The 11419-nt window shown below is 40.8% G+C and overlaps 1 protein-coding gene across 2 annotated transcripts in view; it reads left to right on the forward strand.

Annotated features, from left to right (window-relative positions):
- urb1 (URB1 ribosome biogenesis homolog) overlaps window positions 1-6224 on the forward strand; it is a 91396-nt gene extending 85172 nt beyond the window's left edge. For both annotated transcript variants that reach the window (XM_062458236.1, XM_062458237.1), the window contains exons 35-39: window positions 3993-4102; window positions 4215-4409; window positions 4518-4753; window positions 4992-5567; window positions 5778-6224. In XM_062458236.1, the coding sequence (XP_062314220.1) occupies window positions 3993-4102; window positions 4215-4409; window positions 4518-4753; window positions 4992-5567; window positions 5778-5968 (1308 nt within the window). In that variant the 3' untranslated portion in view covers window positions 5969-6224. The remainder of the gene's footprint in view (window positions 1-3992; window positions 4103-4214; window positions 4410-4517; window positions 4754-4991; window positions 5568-5777) is intronic.
- The last annotated feature ends 5195 nt before the right edge of the window (window positions 6225-11419 follow it).

Here is an 11419-nt window from a genome sequence, read left to right on the forward strand (position 1 = left end):
CAAGTACCCAAAACTACTAGATCCCGTTCTGCTCAACCCGCAAAACTAACTTACTTTAGCACAATAAATGGAAACAAACTCTGGCTACTTCCAGTTTAGATGACACACACGAAGTTCACTCAGCAATAACACTATGCGTTCTGGCTGACTAGGGCTATTGAGTATTGACTGGGGTATTAAGTATTATTCAAGAACAGAAAACATAACAAGTTAAATAGTTAGAAAATTGACTGAACAGAATTTGAAACAGGTTGTAGTTCAAAAATACATGGCAAACATTTTTTTAAGAGTAATGAACTGAGGGTTGCTAGGGTTTCTACAAAGAAATGGTGAAGCATCTAGCCAGCAACACAGTGAATAGAGTGATGGATGAGTGATTGTTGGAGAAATGGAAAATGTAGACAACAGACAAGGAAAACATTTGGAATTGAGTGATCTCAAAGGTAAAATTAAGGGCAGGGCTCGACAATAACAATGGCCCGGGGCCAGTTAAAAGTAACGTTGGGACAGTTAAACTAGCAAGTCACTGGCCCGATCGGGCCACTGCAAATTATTGATTGAAAAAAAAAATTGAATTGTAAAAGTTAACATCCTTCATATGTTTTGCTATCTGCTAAATGCATAAATAACTTTGCAGCTCGTGGGGCGAACAGTTGGCAAATCAAGAGTTGAGTAGTGAGTGACGACTGGTTGTCAAATTGTAATTCTCTAATGTCGATACACAATAAAGTGAAGATGGCAGCAAAGTAGAGCTACGAGCTCAAACGGAGGCAACTTTTTTAATGGAACGAAGATGCACTGTGTCGTCTGTCGTAGGTTCCCATCTAAAGCAGCCAAAAGTGGATATTTTTACAGAGGCACCGACAATTTTCGAAAACAATACCTGACCAGCCATGCTAGCAGACAGCACCTGGTTTGCGTGACAGCTAAGCGGATGGTTGACAATCCATCTTCGAGGCCGTTGACCATGCTGGTCAGTTGTCAGGAATTTAAATGTAGATGCCCATCGTGTTATTGCACGACTTATAACAACGGCATATCACGTAATTAAGACGGGCCAGCCGTTCGTCTCGTTCCCCCAGGCTATTGAACTGCAGCAGAAGAATGGTGTCGACTTGGGTACCTAGTATCATACTGATGAAATGCTATGGAAGCTTTTATATATTAGCATTGAGGGACCAGAGGTTTCAGCCAGCCAGAGTTGTGCAGAGATAGCTGTCAGCAGGGAAGAGAGCACGTCATGTTTGAGGTTAAAAGTCAATTGTTTTGTTGACTATTACCTTTTCATTTTTTATCACTAGAAATGTGATTTCATTTGAGTTCTTTTTATATCCAGGATGTGTTTAATAAATAATAATAAATAATAAACATGTTAAAAGAATAACACAACTTATAAGTCTTTGGTTTTGTTGTAACAATGATAAATTACAACTTTTGGAGGAGGGGCCAGTAAAAACTGTCTTTGGGCCAGTAAGTTTCAAACCCACTGGCCCCATCGGGCCAGTGCCAAAAAATGTTAATGTTGAGCCCTGAAGGGTAAAACAACGTAGAGAAACTCAATTGACACGAGACACAAACACAGTTAATTAAAGATAAACATGATTTGACAAGATAATTGTAATTTCTGGTTAATTCTGCAGTATTAGGAAATATAATACATTAATAGGAGTGTCAATTATGTCTGCAATCATATGTTTCATAATTTTTTCGATAGTATCCTCAAAGCCACCTAGCTCTAGAAGTGCCAAGCAGGGGTCATTTGATCCCAGTGAAGAGTGTTTATTTTTATTTTTTTTCATCTTTGCACTCATCCATTGGGCCCACCACCCATGGGGAGGGTTAGGGCCCCAGTAGGGGGACTCCATAGTGCTGCTGGGAGACTTCAATGTGCATGTGGGAAATGACAGGGACACCTTGAGAGGCGTGATTGGGAGGAACGGCCTCCCAGTCACAGATTATCTATAACAAACGCCATGTTCGAAGATAAGGATGCTCATAAGTGTACGTGGTACCAGAGCACCCTAGGCCGAAGGTCGATGATCGATTTTGTAATCGTGTCGTCGGATCGGAGGCCGTATGTTTTGGACACTCGAGTTAAGAGAGGGGCTGAGCTGTCAAGTGATCACCATATGGTGGTGAGTTGGGTCAGGGGGTGGGGGAACACTCTGGACAGACCTGGTTAGCCCAAGCAAGAAGTGTGGGTGAACTGGGAATGTTTGGAGGAGGCCCCTGTACGCGAGATATTCAACTACACCACAGGCGAGATATTCAACTACACCACCGGCGGAGTTTTTTATGCATCCCTTCAGAGGTTGGGGGCATTGTACTGGAGTTGGAAATGTTCAGGGCTTCCATTGCTGATGCCGTGGTGGAAGGCTGCTGCCTCAAGGTCTTGGGTGCTTCAAGGGGCGGTAACCCTCGAACACCATGGTGGACACTAGTGGTCAGGGAAGCCGTCCGACTGAAGAAAGAGGCCTTCTGGGATATGTTGTCTCCGGAGGAGGTCTCCGGAGGAGGTCTCCGGACTCTGCTGTGAGAGAGGCAAAGCAGCGGGTGTGGGAGAAGACATGGAGAAGGACTTTCGCTCCACACCAAAGTGCTTCTGGGAAACGTCCACCATCTCAGGAGGGGGAAGCGGGGAACCATCCAAGCTGTGTACAGAAAAGATGTGATGCTGTTGACCTCAACTGAGGAGGTTATTGGGCGGTGGAAGGAACACTTTGAAGAACTCTTAAATCCCACCACGCCCTCTATGATAGAGGCAGAGCAAGAGGCGGATGGGGGACCAGATTACATTTCTCTGGGGGAGGTCACTGAGGTAGTCAAACAACTTAACTGAAATGGGTTTCCTCAGGAGGGTGGCTGGCGTCTCCCTTAGAGATAGGGTGAGGAGCTCAGTCATCCGTGAGGAGCTCGGAGTAGAGCCGCTGCTCCTTTGCATCGAAAGGAGCCAGTTGAGGTGGTTTAGGCATCTGGTAAGGATGCCTTCTGGGCACTCCTGGGTAGAGGCCTCAGAGAAGACCCAGGACTCGGTGGAGAGATTATATCTCCATACTGGCCTGGGAACGCCTCGGGGTCCCCCAATCGTAGCTAGTTAATGTGGCTCTGGATAGGGACTTTTGGGGCCCTTGCTGGAGCTGCTTGCCCCGCGACCCGACTTGGATAAGCAGTTGACGATGGATGGATCTTTGCCTTTCAAGGCTGCAATTCGCCTTTCTATCAGCAGATGTCGCAAGGGTTCGCTTGAACATATCTGTCATTCAGACCAAGGTTATGCAGACTAAATAAGATATGTGTAGCAAAATATGTATAGTTTATATATAGTCTATAATTATGTGCAAAATGATGAGAACTACTGTGCTCCGTGACTCCTGTATTTGGCCTCTTTGTCTCTACTCTTCGCAACAACTTCCTCCTTCACAATCAAAGTCCCTCTTTTCTAATACCAGGTGCCTAACATTATAACAGCCCACTCAACAGTTACTTTTAACGTTGTCTATTGAAATCCACGCAACATTCCAAAGAATTAAATTTATTCTTGAGCAGTACGTATCAGAATGGAATGTTAGGTAACTGTAACCTTTGTCTGAATGATAGACTTGTGCAAGGGAACCCTTGCGACATCTGCTGATAGAAAGGCGAATTTCAGCCTTGAAAGGCATGGGGGGAATGCACAATTAAATCAAAACTTGAGCAAAATTGCCATAAATCAGCAATCGGTGTGATTTTGAAAATAAATAAATACTGGGTGATTAAACACACATCTAGGAAATGTCAAGCAGGGTCCTGGCATTTGATCGATTGCGAAGATACACATTTGTGGCAAAACCTTTTACAGTGCTTTGCATATCATTCTGTCTTTTAATGCATATGATTCATACTCAGAAAGTAGAACTGAAATGACATTCATTACAAGATTATTAGTAAAATTCACATGCATTGTTTAGCATTTTGGTCAACGTGTACTAAAAGTTTTTCTTGCTTCCCATTAGGCTCAGATTTTAAATGTTTTACACCAGGCTGTCCAAGTAACCAAAGCTGCTTACAACTTCACCAAGGGTCATGGATTGATAACCTGGGCACAACAATTAGTGGAGAGGAGGTGAGCACTACTATACTGGAGCAGTATAAAAATAATTTTTACAGATGTATTCCAAGAACGGTTGAACTGTTCTATTTATATGTGTTAATGGAACCTTTTTTCTTCATTTCAGACACCTTGATCAGTGTGTTCTCAGTGCAGTCATAGATCTGATCCATGTGGTTTGGTTTACCAACCTTGGGCAAAAGGAAAGCCAGAACATGGAGGCCACTGCGGAGAATAAACCTCAGAGGCACACAAAGTGCTTACCGCTTCCTCTCATCAATGAGTTCCTGTGTCTCTTCTCCACCGTCATCAGACACCTGAGGTAAAAGAGAAACCCATTTACACGTTACAAAAATGCATATCCCCTAGTGTTTTTGGTTTGTAAATAAAAATGTGTTCTTTTTTGACTTGCCTTTTTTGCTGTGTGAAGGGGTGTGAAGGCTGCACATCTGAGCCTGTTAGTGGAGACACTGAGCTCTGTTTTGAGGCATCGAAGGACAGTTCTTAAAATGCATGAAGAGAGCGACTGGTTGACTCTGCAACCACAATCCCTGTCTTCCTCTGCTGCCCTCTCTCTGCTCCACTGCTGGGCTTCAATGGCCCATGATGCAGCCCTCCTGACCCTATTGCAACATGTGGCTGAGAAGCACATGATGGAGTTGTTCGGTTAGTGCTATGATTCTCTGCCCACAACTGACTGCTATCTGGTTAACTTTCTGTATTATTGTTTATGTTTAGTGGATAAGCTTACAGAGAAATGCCCTATTCTGCAAATAACTGCTCTTGTTCATCAGTAAACTTTGTACATCTCATGGTCTTTCCTGCTTCTCTATGCTGGGTATTGATGATTGTCCTTCTATATGACATGAGTTAAACATGCGTGTTTGTTTATCTCCCCCCTCAGAGACTGTGAAGGACAAAGGCTGTAACTTCCTTTCTACTCGGTCTTGTGCCCAAGAAGGGGAACAGATGGATGATGCTGAGGTGGAAAAGCAGAAACAGACCATTCTGGCTAACTGTAAACCTCACCTTAGGATTATCTTCACATACTGGGAGCCTGTATCTCCAATCTCTGATCTAAAGGGCAGTAAGCATCCCCAGGAAAGTGACAGTGAACACCTTAGCTGTCAAGTCAGTGCCACAGCACACCTGCTCATAAAGTGGTCACTAAGATCATTGATCGAAGAGAAATGTAATGAAAGGGGAACAGTAGACTTCGTTCAGTGGTTACAAAATGTGGCAATACCAAACAAAGGCATAATAGATGCACTACTCTGTGATCGTGCACTGAAAGCAGACCTTCTCAGGCTGTATCACCAGATGTCTGAGCACCAGTCCTTGACTTGCTCAAGAGTTGAGATGCTCAAGCTCTTCACAAGCATCATGATACACTTACTGGAGGCGTGCGGCTGCCCTTCTAATAACCTACATCAAGTGGTGCTCTCTTTGACTGAGACTACACATGGCCAGTTCAGAAAAGGTAAGAGAATCCAGTTTCAGAGAAAATCATTGACTTTATTGTCTTCTCTGATAGTTTTGCATTGGTACACATATGTCTGTGAAATGTCAACAGAAAAAGGAAAATGTTAAGAATTACACAGTATTACTGCTTTGATAGAAAACAAACAAAAAAAACAAGTAAATCATTTTAGGTCATGTCCCTCCCCACTCCCCCCCTTCCCATTTTCAGAAGCTGGGCTGATGTTGCTGTCACAATACATATATGAAATGTGGAGTGGAGCCACATCCCCAGAGATGTTTCTGCTACATGTCAAACTGGTAGCAGGGGCTGAGGAGAAAGGACCGAAAAAGTCACATTCACTGGCCCAAAGATCTGTCAAAAGTATTTGTAGTGACATTAGTCAATCACTTAGTCTTTGAAGACAACATATTAAAAGAGAAAGTTTAATCCTTCTATTTGTGAACTACAGTGTGTACTCATATTAGTATTTTCTACATTGCAACTTTAAAATATGAACTGCCTAATCAAATGTAACATTATCAAACCTTGCATAAGTGTTTAGATAAAACAAAGCTTTTTATATACCTGTTAAGCAGAAAAGGAACTTCTCAGCTGTGTGGTTTGGGTGCTGTATGCTCTGTGTAAAAGATTGAATAAACTGTGAATTTACCAGTTGTGAATTCTGGTTCATTGCAATTCTGAATAAAATAACTACCGTTTTAAAATTCATAACCAGCAATTTTGTTAGTAAACATTGCTTCATCAACACTGTTGAACTCTTACCGTTGCGTGTTCTTAGGGTGTGACATGAGTATTAAAATTCCAAAAAAGAAACTCACAAACGCAGCCAAAAACATCCAGAATATTATAACAACGGAATCTATCAAATAAAGTTAAAATAAGTAATTGGCATAAAATCTTTGTACTGAAACTGATTTTTCCGAATGGTAAGAAATGTAACTACTTACACTTGTTATATTTGAGTTTGTGTTGATCCACAACTACAGGGTCTATGTAATCATAATAGTATTCAAATTCCCATGTATATGAGAGATGAGAGAAATTGGTAATGTTCTCCATCTTGATGTTCACCCAGAAGTGGGGTTGTTGCATCTTGGTTAAACAAGCACAAGGACAGTTCACACCACAACTGTAAATGTAGAGGACTGGCTCATTCTTCTTCAGTTAACCTTAATCCTAACGTAGGTAAAAGGGTTTAATTTAATCAAAAACTTTTACAACTGATATTTCTTTAAATAAGGATTACTTATAAAGGTAGCACAATTCATACATTTTATGCTGCTCATTTACAATTCAAAATACTAAGATTGAAGTGAATGAAACACAGTTCTCTTGTCATTTCCCTTAGTGCAAGAGGGAATGGTGATATGATGGGCTATGTTGCAGCCTCACATAGTTGGCCAATTTCTTAGTTATCATGCAACTTCTTCGAAGAAGTTTCATGATAACTAAGAAATTGGCCAGTCCTGTGTAAAAATGGTCCTAACCTACATCTAACAATGTTGTTATTGGCACTATCTTAGCTGGAATCGGGATTTGCAGTACACTGCAAACTGAAAAAATGCCCCCAAAAACGTAAATAAGATTGAAATGTATTTCTGGAACACTAATATAACAAGTTTACGAGAAGTGATCAATAACAACGTCCCTGTCTGAAGACTATGGAGTAGTGATGTGTCGTTCGTGAACGATTCGTTCATTTTGAACGAATCCTTACAAGGACTCGGGAGTAACGAGTCCTCTCAAAGAGTGATTCGTTAATTTTCTCGTGGCCGCGAATCGGGACTGTTGCATAGGCTCGTCCAAGTAAACATAAATGATTCGTTCATTTCATTTCGGTCTTCGGGTACGAGTATTTGGATCACTTTTCACGTGACCTGCATAGGCTCTGTAGTGGTAGCTAGAGGAAACAAACGATTCGTTCATTTCCCGACTCGGTCTTTCTACGAGTCTTTGGATCATTTTTCACGTGACCTGCATAGGCTCTGTACTGGAGGAAACGAACGATTCGTTCATTTCCCGACTCGGTCTTTCTACGAGTCTTTGGATCCTTTTTTCACGTGACCCGCATTGTATTTTTTAGTAGAGGAAACAGTTTCCTCATTCCCTTTCGCGTGGCCGCTGTTTTAGTAAGACGTGAATGATATTCGCTCCAGTCATAATACTGACTGGTTTTGTTATTTTCACTTCACATTTACACTTACAGTTTAGTGCAGTGTAATTGTTTGCCGTGATAATTAAATGCTAGTGTGATAATAAATGACCAAATCATACAAACTGTCATGATACATTATTTTAATGCAGGAATTTATTTTAAAATAGTATCTGCTGGTGCACATGTCATGCACTAAACTACATGAGAATATGATACGTGTTTGCAGTGGACGGATACCCCCCCCCCCCCCCTATTAACTATAACTGATAACTATTTACTCATTTTACTTTGTGATGTGAAACACAATTGTGAATTGTAATGTACAATATTAGCTGATATTATTAAGGAAGTAGGCCCACATCTACTTTCGGAAACGGTAGTCTACTATTTCACTGAAGCATTAACATCATGACATTAGCCTCTGTTGCCCGGGCAACACATACTACAGTGGTCTATGATGCATCTGGTTTCAATCGTTAAAATGAAAATTCCTCACAAATACATTTTCGTTGTAGGATTTATTATGACATTACATTACAAGTAAACGATTTGTTGGTGAAATTATCATTACCTGTGGTTTCAAACCAGTGTTGCTCACTGCAACGCTGTAGCCTACGCGAGACACACTACAAAAACATCTACACAGATGTTTAGGAAGTCAAACGGCGACAGAACATGTTCGGCACTCCCCTTACTTAAATGAAAAGTCTTTCAATAGGTGAAACTATCTGACTACTAACCTGAACTTCATTGCCACAGCCTAAACTTTGTCAATCTGTTCATGAAAAAAATTAATTTCAGCCTAAACCGTACAACGGAACGTTAAATCGAATTCAACCAACGCAATCGCTGCCAAGACGAACACAGCAGTAGTCTAGTACTGTACTGTAGTAGTACAATTTACCGGGGCAGCTTCTCCACACAGGGCTATCGCATTTTGCGTTGTTACTGACAATGATCGCTACCAGTGAGCTTTTTATGAATGAGCGATTTCCACTAAATAAATGTCAAGCTTATTTACGTTTTTGGGGGCATATTTTCAGTTAGCAGATGGTAGGCTACTGTTTGAATCGCGATTCCATCTTCTACTGCCGGTAACATCGTAGAATAATCTTCAAAGGGGGTTCTTTATTAATGAATGAATGCAGTAGGCTAAATGTCTGAAAATATCACGAGAAGGGAAAACTTAAAAGGACGTTTAAATCATAGAGATTAGGTCAATTTTTACACCGGTCTGCCAAATTTATTCGTTTGATTAAGCTATGAGGCTGCCTCTTGCAGGGGAAATGAGAAGACATCATATTTCATTCTACACTTCACTCGTATTTTGAGTTTAAATAATATATTGTGCTTATTAAAGTTATGCCTTGTGCTTATTAAAGTTATGAACTTAGAAGTGTGCTCAGGCTTAAACATTGGGTCTCACACTGAGTGTGGGAAGCAGGCTGTTCTTTGTGTCTCTATCTCTTCATTTTCAGAAACAACCTTGAAACTGGGTGGAGATGGCACCCGAGCAGGTGGGACGCGCGTAGGCAAGAACAACTCCCTGACGCACGAGAGAACAAGCTCAACCCTTTTTTGATACTTGTGTTTTCAATTGCATTGTATATGATATGCTGGGGCAGGGAAAGATAGCCAGTTGGACTTCGTGAACCAGCCCAAACTCTGTTGCGGGTAGGGAAACGTAGACAACCCCAGAGCTCTGTACTTGTTGATTTCCAACTGCTGCATTAAAGCTGATATTATGGGACCTCTGCGACTCCAGACCACTCTTTCTAGAACACAGATTTGTGTCATTGAATACTATCATTACATATTGGAATAGACACATATGAATCCTTCAAGTTGTAAATGAGCAGCAAAAAAAGATGCTTTTAAATCTATGTAATCTTTATAAATAATAAGTAGGCCCTATGCATTTTTATATAAAATATACAGAAATATCAGTTGTAAAAACGTTATTCAAAAACGGACCCCTGTGCAACCGACGCAAGCAAGCACACCCTACAATTTCCCCAGAAATTGTAGCCTCTCTAGTTATTATTATTATATAATAATGCTGCTTCAGCATTCCAAGTATTGTTCTTTGAATCTTTATTAGGGATCCTCCGTCAGGAGGACCCTATTGTGTTTGTTGGTATTATTAGGGTTCCTCCGTCAGGAGGACCCTATTGTGTTTGTTGGTATTATTAGGTTCCTCCGGTAGGAGGGAACCTATTGTTATTGTTGGTATTCTTATTATTATTTTTCTTCTCCTTGCGCCCCAATATCTCAAAAAGTCCCTGGTCATAAATTTTCTAATTTGGCACATTGATACTACATCCAAGTGGGTACCCCCACACCAAATATGGGCCACATCGGACCATAGGGGTGGCCACAGGCCACGCCCAAATGTCCGATTTTCAAAGTGATGGCATTTCCACCCCATTGCTCCAATTCTTCTGAAACTTGGTGTGCATGCCTCATTTTTCATGAGGAAAAAAAAAGCCTCAAGGACCCATAAGGTCCGCCATGATGGATTTTCCTGTACTGTGATAATCTGGGAAAACCTTCAAAATTCCTCTTCTCTTGAACCAAAGGTTAAATTGACTTGAAATTTGGTACAGATATGTATCATTGACATATTTAAAAACTTTAATTAGAGCAATTGAATCAAGTACAAAATGGCTGAAATGGGTGTATTTATGTAAATGTCCACATTGCCTCAATATGTTTGTGTCACTAAATCAAATGTATTTTTGAAGGATGGTTCAAACCTAATAAGCTTTAAGGTGACATGCCTCTGAAGTACCATGCAAAGTTTCACCTTGATATGTCAAAATATGACTGAATTACAGCTGTTTGAACTTGGACCAAATCTGACAATGCTCGCCATTGGAGAAACAGCTTTTTTTAATTATCCAGTTATTGAACTTTGTGTATTCCATGCCTGGGAATGGCTCAATTGGCTGAGATGTTGTGCTGGTAATCAAGGTTCAATACCAGTCAGAGGCATAGTTTTTAATTTTTTATTCTGACCAAACGGTTTCTAGTCTCCCGATAAATCCTCCAGTTGTAAAACATAGCAATGCGTGTTTATTTGAGCCCATCACAACACTCCGATCATCTGTTTAGCGAGACTGTGTAAACCACTGCAAAACAAGCCAGGTTCACCACAGTAGCTAGCTACTTGTAGTTTACGCATGGTAGAGATAACTCTAATGGTTATCTCTAATGAAGTAAATTAATTGTTCAGGTGGATCCCTTGACTGTTGCACAAATTCATTTCAGTAACCTGAGCCAGGACACATCCCCACTGATGCTAGGCATGATTTGAAATTTGACAAGTTATGGCACTCCTAACAACCTTTTAAAAAAAACTATGAGTAAGTTATTCTTTACAGCAGCAACCCAGTCATTCCGTTGTCCCGTTTTTATAGGAAATGTACAAGCAGTTTCAACTTTGGACGAATCTTACAATGCTTACCACAGGAGAAACAGCTTATTTTTTTATACAGTAACTGAACATGACAATATTCAGCACTGAGAATATCTCAATGGGCTGGGATGGTGACCTGTAAAGTATAAGGTCGTAGGTTGGAATCCAGCTATAGTCTTTTGGCCTGTCATAATTTTGATTATCTGTTCAGTTCAACAGGATGACATCATTCTGAAGTACCACAAACAATTTCACCTTGTTATGTGAAAATGATTG

This window comes from Osmerus eperlanus, chromosome 4 (assembly GCF_963692335.1).
Source record: "Osmerus eperlanus chromosome 4, fOsmEpe2.1, whole genome shotgun sequence".
Taxonomy (NCBI): Eukaryota; Metazoa; Chordata; class Actinopteri; order Osmeriformes; family Osmeridae; genus Osmerus; species Osmerus eperlanus.